This window comes from Bufo bufo, chromosome 3 (genome assembly GCF_905171765.1).
Source record: "Bufo bufo chromosome 3, aBufBuf1.1, whole genome shotgun sequence".
NCBI lineage: Eukaryota > Metazoa > Chordata > Amphibia > Anura > Bufonidae > Bufo > Bufo bufo.
Genome location: NC_053391.1, coordinates 448,769,076 through 448,786,749, shown reverse-complemented (window position 1 = coordinate 448,786,749; position 17,674 = coordinate 448,769,076). Strand labels below are relative to the sequence as shown.

General features: G+C 47.6%; 1 protein-coding gene across 4 annotated transcripts in view; it reads left to right on the top strand.

Moving 5' to 3' along the window:
- Nucleotides 1-17,674, top strand: part of EIF5B (eukaryotic translation initiation factor 5B) — a 115,903-nt gene that overhangs the window by 73,255 nt on the left and 24,974 nt on the right. For all 4 annotated transcript variants that reach the window (XM_040425097.1, XM_040425096.1, XM_040425095.1 and 1 more), the window contains 4 exons: nt 439-549; nt 7,186-7,253; nt 8,110-8,251; nt 13,361-13,492. In XM_040425097.1, the coding sequence (XP_040281031.1) occupies nt 439-549; nt 7,186-7,253; nt 8,110-8,251; nt 13,361-13,492 (453 nt within the window). The remainder of the gene's footprint in view (nt 1-438; nt 550-7,185; nt 7,254-8,109; nt 8,252-13,360; nt 13,493-17,674) is intronic.

Sequence of the window (17,674 nt, the reverse complement as noted above, 5' to 3'; positions counted from 1 at the left end):
TTTGATGACCTATCCTGAGGATAGACCATCAGTATTAAAATTGCGGAAAAACCCAATTACAAAATAATTTTTAGAACATAGTAGATGCAATTCAATAAAAAAAAAATTGTTGTGAAGATGTCCTCCGCCTTTAACCCATGTTTTCTTTGTCTGCTATTGTTAAAAATAAAGTCCAGAGTTTTTTCCATAGCTGTGACTGCAAGGCTCAAGAAAAATAACTTTAAGCTACAAATAACAAGCAGCAAGTAAGGGAGTAGTACAGTAGAGGGAATATGGCGAGGATGAAATAGACTGTAAACTTCTACTATACTCTGCTTAGATGAAGTCATTATTTTTATTTATTTTTGTCCTTTTGGAATCTCCCATTAAAACAATGTCCTATTATGGGCACATTTGCACACTGATGTATTGTTTGCTTTGTTTCTTTGAACTCTGTAGTTGCGTCATACTAATGTACAAGACGGTGAAGCTGGAGGTATCACTCAGCAGATTGGTGCCACCAATGTCCCCTTGGATGCTGTAAAAGAACAGACAAAAATGGTTAAAAATGTAAGTATTACATCACTTTGTGGCTGCCAGTGGCTTGCTTACTATGGACGCAGACCATGCCACTGCTATGGGGCTTGGGGCTGCTCGACACTGAAATTCTTCTGTTCCTGGCAGATTCACTGCATTTTCAGACCACCACCACTGTGGGAGCTCAGCACAAAGAAATGTACAGCTTCCATTAACATTAATAGTAACTGTATGAATTTCTCTGCAGTGAGCTCTAGTGCTGGCTGCAGGAAGGCAGTTTTCTAATAATACTGTGTGAAGGGAAGCAGATTTATGTACTTGTCTGATGTAAATACATTGAAAAATTTGCTGTTCAGAATAAGTGCCGTATTTATGAAGCACCTGTTCCACTTTTTCTGATAAAATGGGTGAGATGAACGGCGCCTTTTTTATTACATGTGATACATGTGTTAAAGTTCCAGACCACAGAAGGGGTGGCACTGCTTTCTTTCCCTTTCTTTAACAAAACCAGATCTCCCAACACCGGGTCTGCTCTACCACTCGTGGCGGTGCTTCTGCCTCGAAGTCTTTCAAATGTGCAACAAAGAAGAAACAACCAGGTGGCACTCATCAAAAATTGGATGTTCTTTATTCCAGATGCCATAAACATTCACTGATACAGGCATGGGGCGGACAAACAAACGGTGCAGGCAAGTAGCTCGTGGCGATTGGCCATTTTGCGCTTTAGCGCTTCCTCGGGCCACTAACATTCTGACGTGATTATGTCACTTTTAGGCTACTTTCACACTTGCGGCAGGATGGATCCGACAGGCTGTTTACCCTGTCGGATCCGTCCTTCCGCTATTTCGCCGTGCAGCCGGACTACCGCTCCGTCCCCATTGACTATAATGGACATGGGGCGGAGCTCCGGCGCAGTTCGCGGTGAGATGCCGCCGGACTAAAAAGTCGGACATGCAGGACTTTTAGTCCGGCGTCGAAATAGCGGAAGGACGAATCCGTCAGGGTGAAGAGCCTGTCGGATCTGTCCTGCCGCAAGTGTGAAAATACCCTTATGCGCCACACATTGATTCCGTCACAGACGAACCGGCCAAATACATATATATTCCAACAATGTGCAAAATAAAACAAACAGCAAAGATACATATACTTTTACAGAAATACTACAAGATCATTTGTCATTCAGTCCCAGGGGGACTCTGGAGGTCATAATCCATTTTGCTTCCTTCCTTAGGAGGGTGCGATGTCTATCTCCCCCTTGTGGCAGACTGCGCACAATCTCAATTTCTGCAAACCTCAACACCTTACTATTACCATCATGCTCAGATTCACATGTTCCATTAGTCGTGGACAACCTTTCCCTGTAACAATTGAGTTAACATTTTCACTAAATCTCTCACCAAGGCTCCTAATGGTTTTTCCTATGTAAAACCTACCACAGACACACAATAAGAGGTACACTACATATTTACTTTTGCAAGTTATCCAGGTATTTACTTTGTGATGTAAGCCACCAAAAAACAGTAAATTCCATTAGGGATTGTACTTACAGTAGGAACAATTACCACACCTGTGGTTTCCTGTAGGTACCCAGTCTTTTAACCATATATCATATTGGTTCCACAAAACGACTCCTAACCAAACCTATCTTTCAAAGTGTGACTTCTGAAGGCTACTAATGGTTTAGACCCTCTGATCTCTTTTAAACTATCGTTCCTTTCCACTATATCCCAATTTTCTCATCACTTTCTTAATCTGATCTGCCATTGGACTATATTTAAAGGAGAAAACGAAACGTTTCTGATTTGTCCTTTCTCTCCCTAACATTTGTGCTTCCTGATGTCGACACACTTCGGTCCAAAGATGAAGCCTTCTGCATGGCCTCATTCAAAACTCTCCTCCGTGCCGTTAATCCTTATTAATCTAATAAACTGTCCATATGGGACTGCTCTTTTTACACTATCCGGGGGATAACTGGAGAAATGTAGAAGTGAATTGGTTTCGGTAGCCCTCAGTGACCAAGTCACTATCTTTTACCAATACCAAAACGTCCAAAAATTCTAATTTGGAGCCTCCAAAATTATGGGTGAACCTCATATTCATTTTATTCCCTGTATTGAGATATTTCACGAACTCCCTGAACAGAAGCTCTGTGCCCGACCAAATCATAATTACATAATCTATAAATCTTAGAGCTGTATATAGGACACAAAGGGATTCTCCACTGAATATACATATTTAGATATGCAAGATAAAGATAGTGAGAGAGTGTGCAGTCTGCCACAAGGGGGAGATAGACATCGCACCCTCCTAAGGAAAAAAGCAAAATGGATTATGCGCTCTGGAGCTATGGGGCCTTCTGGGACTGAATGACAAAAATGGTCTTGGAGTATTTCTGTAAAAGTATATGTATCTTAATGGAGGTCTCAAAAAAGGTGTCATCAATGAGGTGGAATACCGCTACCTGAGGCAGAATTCACCCCAGATAGCCACATTGTATGGATTACCAAAGATCCATAAGGGGTTATCTCCCTTGAAGAGTCACCCTATTGTATCTGGGGTGAACTCGAGTACCCATAATAGTGGTATCTATATCAATAAGATTTTAAAGTGTTTTGTGTCGGCCCTCCCCTCATTTACAAGGGACACAATGGACTTTTTAAGGAAAATTGAAACTATCAATTTAGAACCATCATGCTCCCTTGCGAGCATTGATGTAGAATCATTATGTATGTAAAAATCAGAGGTTTGAGCAGCTCTCACCTGCCAGGGATTCCACTGGTATAGCACGGACCGGCTCCTTCACCCGAAATAGGAGAAATATAAGTATGAAGAAAATAAATTGGTTGGTCCAGCTTGTATTCGTGGTAATCCAAAGGCTTTATTCAATATTCAATAAAATCCAGGTACAGGAATGCAGGTCTACATGTTTCGGGCACAATACAATCTTAGCCCTTACTCATATTGTATTGTGCCCGAAACATGTAGACCTGCATTCCTGTACCTGGATTTTATTGAATATTGAATAAAGCCTTTGGATTACCACGAATACAAGCTGGACCAACCAATTTATTTTCTTCAGAATCATTATGTAGTTCAATTCCTCATTCGAAAGGACTTATGGCAGTAGCAGAGTTTTTAAAGACCAGGGCAGTCTGTTATCATGCCCATAATGAATTTGTGTTGACTCTCCTGGAATTCGTCCTGACACATAATTATTTTTTTATTTGATTCGCGCTTCTTCCACCAGCTCAGGGGGACTGCTATAGGGAGCCTGTGTGCCCCCCACTTATGCTAATCTCCTCCTGGGCTTGTGGGAGGATACTGTGGTCTTTCCTGATATTCAATCATGGTGGTGTGACAAAATTGTCTTCTGGCTATGTCTTTGTTATCTGGAATGGTAACCTGGATGAATTCAAATCATTTGTCTGGATGTTGAATACGAATGAGATTGGTCTGGCATTTTTCTTTGAGTTTCATCCAGACACATTACCGTTTCTAGATGTCAGAGTTGCCAAGGAGATGGACAGATTAGTCACAACCACCTTCAGGAAGACCACCACCACAAATAATTTACTTCACTGGGGAAGTTACCATCCCACGAACCTAAAAAAAAAAAGATACCTCGTGGCCAGTATTTGCGAATGAAGTGAAACTGTTCAGACCCAGAGTTTTTATTGCGAATCAAGAAAGCTTCATGACTGCTTTAGGGCGAGAGGATATTCCCAGCAGGTCCCTAGTAATGCCTTCTAGAATGCTGAGTCACGGGAACGGAATACTCTTTTGGTCCCTAAGGAACTAGATCCCAAGGGGGTCATCAGGATTGTCTCCACTTTCGATGTTTAGAATCGGAGGGTGAGGGAGATACTTAAGAAATATTAACCAATCCTCCTGATGGATCCAGACGTGGCTGATGTTTTATTACACCACCTAAGTATCACATTCAGACGTGGTAGATGTTTACGAGACTGATTGGTCCACAGCTACTTCTCATGTCCAGTTCCAACTGGGACATGGTTAGACAGGAAACCATTGGGTACTTACCGGTGTGGGACATGCTCGGCCTGTCGTTATGTTAGGAATTCAAAAGTCAATGTATGTTCAGCCACAAATAGAATTTATACCGTAAGGGGATTTTCTCAATTGCAGGAGCAAAGGGGTAGTGTACATCTGTTAGTGCTCCTGTCCCTTGGATTATGTGGGGAAAACATTCAGAGAATTTCGCGGTCGTATCCTTGAGCATGTAAATGACATCAAGATAAAGAACAACACTCCCTTGGCAAATCACATGTGGGAAGTCATAATGGAGACCTTAGGTCATTATCTTTCTCGGCATTGGAACTGATAAGACCCTCCCCCAAGAAAGGTGACTGGAACCGTAGAATCCTCCAAAAAGAAACGGACTGGATTTATAGGTTCCGGTCTCAGTCACCCAGGGGATTGAATGAGAGACTTACCTTCTCTTGTTATATCTGATGGGTTGCCCCTGATCTGTACTTAATAGCTTCACCTCTTTTCTCTGACAGACATGAATATCTACGCATGAAGCGTTATTTTTTCACTATATAAAAACTGTCTTCTATCTGATGGGTAATTGAGTATTTATATTCATTATAATTGCATAGTGATGCGTTTTGTCAAGGGAGAGTTCTCTCACGTGTCTTTATTGGACCATCAGCATTTTGTTTGCTATTTCTTCCCTATATATAATGTCCTGATTCATGCCAACTGTAATGAATTGGTAACAAAACTGATGCTAATTCCCCCGCCCTCTTGTAGCTACACATTTAGTTGTATTCAGTAATGCAGTATAGAATGAGCATTTATACGGTTATATATATTGTCATCTATTTAATAAGTGTGTTCAAGTATTGTCCTATTATAAATAGATTCTATTATGGTGTCCCCTTTTATCTTTACTATTTCCCCCTTTATATTGTGGTAGGGGGTGAAGTGAATCCGCCATTCATTCCTCCGGAGATGCGGGCAGCGCGCCCAGATTGTGTTATCTAGTGCCCCTAGTCTCCAGCTGGCCTCGGACCTATGCGTTCCACGATTGTTGTACGTTGAACGCCCAGCCCTCTTGGTTTTCCCCACATTACTACACATTCCACGGTGGATATAGGTGGAACGCACCGCCATCTTGGTTTCATCTATGGTGGTTCAGAGAGAGGTGTGGAGGACAGTAGGGCGGAGAGACGCGCTTCCAGGTGAGGCCTGGGGCGCATAATGTCTGTGGATAATTTATTAGGGATAATAGGGGAAGTCAGTATTGGACTGCCACCCAATGTTAGTGGCAATTTGCGATCATGAGACCATGGGGGCGGATCTATGTGTGGAGCTGACAAATCTGGTTGAGGCCCGCCCAGGATTCCATCATTTAAATGAGTCCATTCCCTTGGAAAAATGAAGCTGTTACTTTGCCCCCTGGAGCCCCCCTCTGTGAGAGGACTGGACCAACACGCTATCCATCTGAATCAGCTAAGTTGCTTTGCATTGTCAAAAATTGTTGCTAACACTATCTAATATGTGGTGGACTGATATCAAGTGTATTTAAGTGTCCACACATTGTGAATAAGTACTTCATTTTAGAGGCTTAACGCCTCTTACCTCGTCAGATGTTTTCTTGTCTGGGTTGCTCCAGTCATGTTTATTTATGTTTACTCTGTATATTGCAACCTATTACCATACTGATGCTTTTAGTCCCCTGATGAACCTTTATCTGTAATAGGAAACGTGTTGGGCCATTGTATGTCGTGTCAAACTGATAGGACTATATAAGGACAGGTAAGCCCAGGAACGTGGACAGAGTGCACCTACCTTTAAGGTGCATCTCTGGGCTGAGCAGTCTCTTTAAGGGCAAGAATAGGGACATATATGTTCTAATCCTCTGTCCTTATCCGCACGTTGTGCACGTCTGATCTGCAACTACAGGAAACATTTGGTTGAAGTTATTGCTGCCAAAGGAGGTTCCACCAGTTATTAAATCCAAGGGTTCACATACTTTTTCCACCTGCACTGTGAATGTTTACATGGTGTGTTCAATAACAACATGGTAACATTTAATTCTTTGTGTGTTATTAGTTTAAGCAGACTGTGATTGTCTATTGTTGTGACTTAGATAAAGATCAGATCACATTTTATGACCAATTTGTGCAGAAATCCATATCATTCCAAAGGGTTCACATATTTTTTCTTGCAACTGTATATCTTAGTAGTTTGTTTTATTTTGCACATTGTTATGATATATGTATTTGGCCGGTTTGTCTGTGACGGAATCAATGTGTTCCGCACAGATGAAGTGGCGCATAAAAGTGACGTAATCGCATCAGATTGTTCGCTACTTGCCTGCGCTGTTTGTTTATCCGCCCCATGCCTGTATTGGTGAATGTTTATGGCATCTGGAATAAAGAACATCCACTTTTTGGTGAGTGGCGCCTAGTTTCTTCTTTTTTGTACGTGTATTTCTCATGTAATAAAATATCGTACATACACCAGAAATCTGGAGAGTCACACTTTGCATTCTGTGTTGCCTGGGAACATATCCCAAACGCATACTGGGAAACTTAGTGGGCTGGGGGCCTAATGTTAAGTTTTGCTATGGGACCCTATGAGATCTATAATGAACAATACGCAATCTGTAATCAATTATTTTCTAAATGTTATCTTCAGTTTGATCGGGAGACCATCAAGATTCCAGGAATGCTCATTATTGATACACCGGGTCACGAGTCTTTCAGGTATCATCTTGCTAACCATTTCCAAGTTTCCTCTAAATTGTCATTCCCTCCAGCTTAGATAAGATTAATGATCATGTTGTACTGAAAGATCTAAGCTGTACCCTATATGCCCCTTTTTCTTCCTGAAAAGTGAACTGCAGTATCAGACACAGCCCATGGGACACTTTCTGTAAGAAAGCAGACAAATCTAACCTCTTACGACCCCTTAAAGGGGTTGTCTCATCTGAGACATTAATGGCATATGCCTTGGATATGCTATCAATGTAACATAAGTGTGGGTCCCAGCTCAGGGACCTGCTCCTATCTACAGAAGGGTCCACCCAAAGAGAAAGAGTGCATCACACTAGTACAGCCACCCTCTATTCACCACTATGGGAGTTCTTAAAAGTAGCCAAACCAGCTGGCTCGGCTTTTACCGGCAGTCCCATAGAGAAGAGTGGAGAAGTGGCCATGCATGTGCACTGTGCTCTACATTCACCACTCTGGGACTACTGAAAAAAGCTTGGCTATTTTTGGAACTCCCATAGCAGTGAATGAAGAGCACCTCCATGTGTACAGTGTGCTCTCATTTACTTCAGGGGTCCTGTTCTGGAGAGAGGAGCAGGTCCCAGAGATGGGACCTGCACCTATCTGAATTTGATTGGATATTCTAGTGATATGCTATCAAAGTCTGAGATGGACCAATACCTTTAAAATCCCAGTGTTTCTGGTTCTGCTCTATATTGCCGGTTGTCTCACATACCTGTTTTCTGTCTGAAAAGTTTTCTGTGGCTCGCTTACTTTGTGCATGCCTATAGGTCATATTGTAACAGGGTTACAGTATTAATTCTCAATATATTGTTTTCTAAATTTCAAGTAACCTGAGGAACCGTGGAAGTTCTCTATGTGACATTGCCATCCTGGTAGTTGATATCATGCATGGATTGGAGCCACAGACAATCGAGTCATTAAACTTGCTGAAGACTAAGAAGTGTCCTTTTATTGTAGCGCTAAACAAGGTAAGAATCTTTTTCTTTTCTCGCCCATATTCATTGGGGGACACAGAAACCGTGGGTATAGCTATGTCCTCTAGGAGGCGTTGACACTAGATAAAGCTGTTAGCTCCTCCAGCCTGGAGAGAGAGCTCCAGTTTTTTCTAGTGTCAATATGAGGCAAGACCTCCCTGCTCTGCAGGGATCTCCTGAAGATTTTTTATTTTAGTTTATTTTTTTCCTTCTTTTCAGATGGGAAAACAGTGGACGCCTCACCTCCCTGTTCTCCCGGGGTCGAGTTGCGCCAGTGCCAGTCACCCGCACTGCTGCCTCCCCTACAGAAGACAAGGTGGACCAGGGCAGCCTCGCTCCCCTGCATCCCGCCAGCCAAGGGGTCACCCATCCAAGCCCCCCTTTTCCAGCGTCCTGCCACTACGGTGCCAGTAGCTGAAGGGGTGACCCTGCTGGACCAGAGGAGGGGTGAAGATAGCGACAGGAAAGAGAAGAGAGGTGAGTACACGGTACTAGGTGAGTATGTTAACCCTCCTAGCCCTCCCTCACTCTTGGTAATGGTCTTCATGCCCTGAGGCCATTTCCAGCTCCCCTGAGGCTCAACTTCAGTACTAGCAGACCTATAGTCATCTGTGCGCAGACATTTTCCATGCTGAATGTGATATCCATGGAGACGCCTGGTCTAATTTTGCCTTTTCTTCTTTCTCTGTTTTCATGTCCAAATTGTCTAAAAAAGGACATTTTCTCTAGAGCGGCTTTCTTTGCTTTACTGTAATAAACCTTGTATTTTATTAGTATATTATATGGGTATTGGGCCTCTCTGGCGCGAATTATTCCCGCCACACTCCGCCTCCCCAGAAACATGCTGAGCTCCGTCCCCGGTCCTCAACTGGCCTTAACTCTTTCTGCGGCCACCTCTAGGCGGGCATATCTGGGGATCTGCTCTAGTGCAGGTTTTGTAATGGGGAAAAACTTAACCCCTTCCTGCCTCTGGTGCCTTTGAGGCCGGCACCTTGGTATATAAAATAAATAAATAAATAAATAAAACAGATGTGCGCCATACGGTTCCCCCTCCTCTGCCCTCTCTACTGCAGGACTACCCTGTCTGGTGGTATCACGCTGGGCCCGTGTCATATCGGACAAGGGGGACTTCTCATAGTTCCCAATCCGCCCTCCAGGGTCGTTTGGTTGATAATTCTCCACCTTCGCAGATCCGTGAAGGACAGCTGAAGTATTCCCAATCCACCCTCTGGGTCGTTTGGTTGATAATTCCCCACCTTCGCAGATCCGTGAAGGACAGCTGATGCACCGCCTGCACGATACGGTGGACAGACCTCTAGAATTCCCATTCCACTCCCTGGGTTGTTTGGTTGATAAGTCCCCACCTGCGCAGTCTGCAACTGCCAGGGGCGGTATTCTGACGGGTAGACCTGCGCGCTAGCGGACCACAGCAGGTCATCTTCTCAGATATCTCCACACCCCCTCCCTTCCTCCCCGGGTCACACTCGGGCGCACCCTCTCTCACAGGAGCGGGTCCGTCCGAGGGAGGGGGGGAGGAGAATCACTGATTCAGACCCTGACCTAAATCCGAAGCAATCTCCTAAGATTGCGTCTACGGTGGCCAGCAGCACTTGTCGTAGGCATTAACCCCTTCCTTTGCGGAGTAATTGCACTACTTGGGATACAGTACTGACCTTATACATTGTCCCCTGCCATAGGTGGACTAAGTACAAGAACACTGATTTCAGTGCTGGACGTATGCATTCCCCCTTCTGTAGGTGGCGGAATTGCATCTCCACTGGGTTCAGTACCTGCTGTATTCATTAGCTCCTTCCATAGGGATGACATTATCACGGGTTACAAGGTGTGCTGTATGCATTACCCCCTTACTTAGGTGCTAATTGCACTCCCACTGGGTACAGGACTCGCCATATGCACTAGTTCTCGCCGTGGGCATTAACCCCCCTTCTTAGGTGTGGTATTTTCCCTACCACTGGCTTAAGTACTCCGTACGCATTCCACCTTCCATAGGTAGGGTAATTGCACCACCATTGGATACGGTCCGACTGTCGCGCTATCCTTCCATCACTGTGCTTCCTGCCTGCCTTACCCCCTTTCGCAAGTGATCCACTAGCAGGGGAATATCTGAACATCTTCAGATACAGCAATTCAACAGTCTGTACTCGACGGTGCCCGGTACTCTTACTCTAGTACTATATGAGTGCTGCCAGTGGATACAGTGGCTATTCCTCATTGTGTTCTTTTGGTGCTGGTTTTGGCCATGATTAGAACTCCTCTGTCTTCTCAGGGGATTTACTAGCATCACTTGTGTCCTAGAGACTCCCATCTCCATGGGCCTCCATTGTTCCAGTCGGTCATGATATTGTCCGCATCAGTAGTAGTGCGTACACCATTGCACATATATGGTCAGTACTTTCCAGCGAGTCAAGTGCTTCACTGACTATTCTCTATCCACCACTTCTCCTCCTCTGGGAAAGTGGTTATGCTGGCACTCTGGTAGCAGCTACAGCATGTTCTCCTCCACAGGTGCAGCCTTTCGCTAATGCTCGAGTTCGTGGTCGCTGCAGTGGGACATCCCCTCAGGTGGGGGCCCTACCCTGGCACCAGCGTGGCAGTTGCTCCTGTTCAGCGCCGTTCCAGGTAGAGTTAGTTAAGGTTGCTCTACTTAAACTGGGGCAGTATGGTACGTGGCTTCTACGGATAGTCTCATGCCTTTCCTCCCAGTTTTTGCGCTGACAGGGCAAGCGCTGGCTACTACTGTGGGAGCGGTATTGTGTTACCACTACATACTTGGGTTCTGTCTGTTCAGCTCTTTCGTCAGGTGATGGACTCTTCTAGCACTGGCCTTTGCAGGTGGCCCCCTCTTCTGCTGGGGTATGCGGCTAGCAATACAGTGTGACCCGCCCCTTGCCTGGCTTCCTCCTCAGGCAGAGTTTTTTGCGCAGCCACTTAATCCTTGGCTACTTCTGTATAGCGCCAGTCTCAGATGGGAAATGGGCTTGGACTAGCCTATTCTTCCCCTGTCCTTTTCCTCCTCTGGATCATGGTTCTGACACCCCACATGCCTTGGTAGTTCCTATGTTACTACCTTCCCTCATCTGCATTGCACGGGGTATTCTTTTGGTGGCCTTCCATTCCAGACACGCTCCGGTCCTGACTGGTGGGCTGTGGCGCCCTCCACATCCCTCCTTCTATGGGGACTCCTTCCATGGGTGTGGGTGTGCTAACGGCATCTACACGAAAGCTCCCCACATTCTCTCCCGAGCAGGAGCTCCGGAAGCATACGACATGGATGCCCTGACATCTCCATGGCGGGAGTTCTCCCTCCTTGGGTGTTTCTTCTCTCCTACCGAAGGTTCTACGGAGGATCAGATGGAGGGTATTCCGACAAATCCTAGTCGCTCCGGATTGGCCCCGTCACTCGTGGTACGCCGACCTCGTTCTCCTTCCAGGAGATGTCCCTTGTTGCTGCTACTCAGAGACGACCTTCTTTCAGAGTCCGTCTTGCATCGGCATTTGGGTCTTGGTTGACGGCATGGCTATTAAAACTGTCATCCTGAGGTGGAGGAAGTTTTTTTTGGCGGACGTCATCCGCACTATGATTCAGGCCGGGGCGCCTGCACCGCCCAGGATCTATTATAGGACCTGGCGGTCCTCCTGGGCTTCTATGAAAGCCGGGACATTCCCTCACTCCGTTTTTTCTCTCTCCACGGTCCTATCCTTTCTACAATCGGGGTTGGACCTTCGTTTAGCCCTTAGTTTTCTTGCTGGCTCAGGTGTTGGCGCTTCTATCCTGGGGCAGCTTCCATCGTCCTCTGGTTTCCCTGGAAACTTTCCTTCAGGGAGTGGCACATACAGTTCCTCAGTACCGTCCTTTACCGCCTTGGGATCTGAATATAGTTCTCTCACCTAGCAAGTCTTCTCCCTTTGAGCCCTTGGGGAGATATCTCTCCGGCTCCTGTCCTAGAAGGTGTTTTTTTCTTGTGGCTCTCACATCCATCAGACGGGTGTTCGAGGTGGGGATGCTCTCTTGCAGAGAACCTTCCTGGGTCTTCGCAAGAGTAAGGCGGTTCTCCGGCCCATTCCCTTTTTCTCCCGAAGGTGGTCTCTGTCTTCCACATCAGAGTAGAAATTCCTTCCTTCACTGTTCCTCTCCTTCACTCCCTAGGGAAGGGAGTTACGTCATTGACGTCAAGGCTCTGATTATTATTGGCAGCCTCCAGTCCCTTACCGCGTACGGAACCCCTCTTTTGTCATCCGGAGTTTGCATGTAAAGGATTGGCGGCCTTGGAGGTGGCAATTGCACGATGGATTCGGTCTGCAAATGCTGTACCTTCCGCACCGGTGCGGGGTTCCGCCCTTAGATGTCACGGCTCGCTCCATTGAGCGGTGGACGCTTCTTGGGCTCTGAGGCATCGTGCCTCGGCTGCGCAGTTGTGTAACGCGGCTACCGGTCCTCCTTACACACATTCACAAAGTTTTTCCAGGTGTATTCTTATGCATCGGCGGCAGCTGCTTAGCCCGCAAGGTCTTGCAGGCGGCAGTTTCTTAGCTACCAGCAGGGATGCTTGCTTCCATGGGTCTGTGGTTTTTTTCCCTCCCGTGGACTGCTCTTGAACGTCCCACGGTTTCTGTGTCCCCCAATGAATATGGGCGAGAAAAGGAGATTTTTGTATAACTTACCAGTAAAATCTCTTTCTCGCTCTTCATTGGGGGACACAGCACCCACCCAGTATTGTCGTTCGGCCACAGTGTGGCAGTTGCTGGTTAGGACCCTGTTGGGTCTTTTGGCTTGGTTGGTGTTCCATGTTTTTTCGTTGGTTTACTTGCTTCTCCTACTGCTTCTCACAAACTGAAGCTCTCTCTCCAGGCTGGAGGGGGTATAGCTGCCAGGGGAGGAGCTAACAGCTTTATCTAGTGTCAACGCCTCCTAGAGGACATAGCTATACCACGGTTTCTGTGTCTCCCAATGAAGAGCGAGAGAGATTTTACTGGTAAGTTATACAAAAATCTCCTTTTTAGCTACGTTTATTTGGTTTCTAAATCGAATGTTCAGGATTTTGAAATATTTCACATCTTACGAATACTGCTGCTCTTTGTCAGATTGATAGGTTGTATGACTGGAAGAAAAGTCCAGAGACTGATGTCTCTGCTACCTTAAAGAAACAAAAGAAGAACACAAAGGATGAATTTGAAGAGCGCACCAAGTCCATAATTGTGGAATTTGCACAACAGGTGAATAAAAAAAATATATATAAAAAAATCCATGTATGCATTGTCCCTTTTCACATAAATTTTTCTAAGTTTTTAAATGACTCAATAGGCGGTCACTTACAGTATCACTAAACCTCTGGATAGGTCATCAGTATCTGATCGTGGGGGTCAGATACCCGGGACTCCCGCTGATCAACTGTTTAAGAAGGGAGTGCCACGGCCTTCTCACAGCTTTTCCCTAGGCCAGTGACATCATGTGGCTTAGGAGAAGCTCAGCCCCATCCCAAGTGAATGGAGCGGAGAACGCTATGAAGCACAGCCGCTACATAATGTATAGTGTGAGAAGGCAGTGGTATTAACAGGAGTGTCACTGCCTTCTCAAAACAGCTGATTGGCGGGGGTCCCGGGTGTCGGACCCCCCACGTATCAGATATTGATGACCTAGACTGAGAATAGGTCATCAGTATAAAAATCCTGGAAAAATACTCTTAGATCACTACATTTTTCAGTTGGAATCAATGAAATATGCTCCTTTCTCGTACATTCCATTGGGGGACACAGACCATGGGTATAGCCTAGGCCAGGGATCAGCAACCTCCGGCACTCCAGCTGTTGTGAAACTACAATTCCCAGCATGCTCCTTTCATTTCTATGAGAGTTCTGAGAAGAGCAGAGCAAGTATGCATGCTGGGAGTTGTAGTTTCACAACACCTGGAGTGCCGGAGGTTGCCTACCCCTGGCCTAGGCCATTACTAGGAGGGACACTATGCAAATAACAAAAGAGAGCTCCTCCCCTACAGGCTATACCCCCAGGCTCCACTAGTAGGACCTCAGTCTTTGCTTAGTGTCTGTGAAGGAGGTTGACACTTTCTACACTTCTCCTGTTTTTTTTATTTTTATTAGAGACACAGGGTCGCATGCGCGTCTCTGGTCTCTCTGTGGAGCGAGCGCCGGGGTCGAACTGACGTCGCCGGCTACCTCCTATCCCCCAAGCAGACAAGTGGAACTGGGCTCGACCTGCAGCTCTGGTGGCCTACCAGCTCCAGGGTCACCTGCTCCTGCCCTCCATCCAGATCACTGCCACTCCTTGTGCCAGATGACTGAAGAGTGGAACCCTGCTGGTGTTGGAAGTGAGGGTGAAGACTGCTGGAGACAGATAAGTATAGGCTTCATACCTGACCTGTCCTTCCCCCCCCCCCCCCCCCCAATCCCATGTCCGGGGGGGGCCTCCGCATTAGGGTTTGGCAGTCTTGGGCTGTTCCCCGCTTTTGCGCCTTATGCCCCCTTTTTTTCGGGGTGTCCGGGGGATGCATTCGAACTGCGCCATTTCCGTATCTCTCTCTCTCTCTCTCTCTCTCTCTCTCTCTCTCTCTCGCTCTCGCTCTCGCTCTCGCTCTCGCTCTCGCTCTCGCTCTCGCTCTCGCTCTCGCTCTCGCTCTCGCTCTCGCTCTCTCTCGCTCTCTCTCGTTCTCTCTCGTTCTCTCTCTCTCTCTCTCTCTCTCTCTCGTTCTCTCTCTCTCTCTCGTTCTCTCTCTCTCGTTCTCTCGTTCTCTCTCTCTCGTTCTCTCGTTCTCTCTCTCTCGTTCTCTCGTTCTCTCTCTCTCGTTCTCTCGTTCTCTCTCTCTCTCTCGTTCTCTCTCTCTCTCTCTCTCTCTCTCTCTCTCTCTCTCTCTCTCTCTCTCTCTCTCTCTCTCTCTCTCTCGTTCTCTCTCTCTCTCGTTCTCTCTCTCTCTCTCTCTCTCTCTCTCTCTCGTTCTCTCTCTCTCTCTCGTTCTCTCTCTCTCTCTCGTTCTCTCGTTCTCTCTCTCTCGTTCTCTCGTTCTCTCTCTCTCGTTCTCTCTCTCTCTCGTTCTCTCGTTCTCTCTCTCTCTCGTTCTCTCTCTCTCTCTCTCTCGTTCTCTCTCTCTCTCTCGTTCTCTCGTTCTCTCTCTCTCGTTCTCTCGTTCTCTCTCTCTCGTTCTCTCGTTCTCTCTCTCTCTCGTTCTCTCGTTCTCTCTCTCTCGTTCTCTCGTTCTCTCTCTCTCTCTCTCTCGTTCTCTCTCTCTCTCTCTCTCTCTCGTTCTCGTTCTCTCTCTCTCGTTCTCTCTCTCTCTCGTTCTCTCTCTCTCTCTCAGTCTCTCTCTCTCGTTCTCTCTCTCTCGTTCTCTCTCTCTCTCTCTCGTTCTCTCTCTCTCTCTCTCGTTCTCTCTCTCTCTCTCTCTCTCTCTCTCGTTCTCTCTCTCTCTCTCTCGTTCTCTCTCTCTCTCTCTCTCGTTCTCTCTCTCTCTCGTTCTCTCTCTCTCTCTCTCGTTCCCACAGAGGACGCTCGTCTACTAAGAGGCAGCGTACGCAGCAGCATCCTCTCTCGGATGACTCTGCCTTCCCCCCTCGCCTGGAGGCGCGCCCAGACTCTTTCCCCACACCCCAGGGATCAGAGGTCTGAAGGTGAACGGTCCATCTCGGACGAAGACACTCAGCTGGAACCCTCGCCTAAGCTCTCCACTATGGTGGCTGACTTAGTGGCGGCAGTGCGTGACACCTTCAATGGGAATCTCCCTCCACCAGTAGTCAGGAGTTCCCTCTGTTCCATTCCAGAAAACCGGAGGCGGTTTTCTTCCCTATCCATGGCGACTTTTCCAAGGTCCTCTCTAGGGCCTGGGACCGCCCTAACCACCGTTTTTCTGTCACTAGACGCATGGATACTTTTTATCCTTTTCCGCCGGAAATGGTGGAACAATGGTCTTCTCCTCCCAAGGTAGACCCGCCTGTGGCCAGACTAGCCAAGAACACGGCTCTCCCTGTCTTGGACGGTTCCTCTCTGCAGGACTTAGTTGACAGGCGTTTGGATTCCTTATCCAAAGCCATCTTTACTCTGGCAGGAACGGGCTTACGGCCTTTGGCTCTGCTTGGGTCGCTAGAGCGCTATCTAAATGGTTACAGCAACACCATCAGGACCTCGCGGAGCAGAACGCCTCCGAGGACACCCTGAACTTTCTTTTCCAGATGTCTCAGGCCACAAAATTCCTTTGTGAAGCTTCCTTGGACATTAGCACTCTCTTCGCGCGTGTCTCGGCCCTGTCCGTCACACAGCGCAGGGAGATTTGGTTGAAGGCATGGGATGCGGACGCCTCCTCCAAGCGTTCCCTCACTAACCTCCCCTTTGGGGGCTCCAGGCTGTTCGGTGCTAAGCTGGACGAGATTATCTCGGACGCTACAGGGGGCAAAAGCACCCATCTGCCCCAGTCTAAGTCAAAGCGCGTCTTTAGGCCTAGATCTTCGGGTTCCAGAAGCCAGTCCTTTCGTCGCTTCTCCTCTTTCAGATCCACCACGGTCCCCTCCTCCGGTGGAACGCAGGATTCCCGTAAGAAGCCCTCCTTTAAGTCCCAACCCTCCTGGCGACCACGAGCCCAGTCCGCTCGCCCCGCAACCCCCAAGCAGCCCTCTGCCTGAAGGGGCGCGCCCACCTCTTGCGGTGGGGGGCCGGCTGCTCTCCTTCCAGCAGGTTTGCAGAGCACACATCCAGGACGCCTGGGCCCTGGAGATTGTAACTTCTGATTACAAAATAGAATTCGCTTCCAGGCCCCCGGAATGGTTCTTCCTTTCCCACGTTCCGGGGGATCCGGTCCGGGCCTCGGCCCTCTTACAGGCTGACTCTTCCCTTCTATCTAGGGGAGTGAATTCCCTGGTTCCCCCGGAGGAACAGGGCACAGGTTTTTATTCCAATCTGTTCGTTGTTCCGAAGAAGGAGGGATCGGTCCGTCCGATCCTGGACCTAAAGCTGCTAAACAAGTCCCTGAGGCTGCGGAGGTTCCGAATGGAATCACTCCGCTCCGTCGTTGCTTCTCTTCTTCCAGGAGAGTTCCTCGCGTCAGTGGACACTCAGGACGCTTACCTGCATGTCCCTATCGCGGAGTCTCACCACAGGTTCCTCCGCTTCGCCATTGGTGGCCGTCATTACCAGTTCGTCGCCCTTCCCTTCGGGCTGGCGACGGCCCCGCGAGTCTTTACAAAGATCTTGGCGCTTCTCCACACCAGGGGCATATCCCTATTGCCCTACCTAGACGACATCCTGATAAAGGCTCCCTCTCTCTCTCAGGCCGAGGACAGTGTCAGGATCACTGTCCAGACTCTGGAACAGTTCGGCTGGCTGATCAACTTCCCAAAGTCCTCTCTCCAGCCGTCCCAGAGGGTGACCTTTCTGGGAATGTTTCTGGACACTGTGGC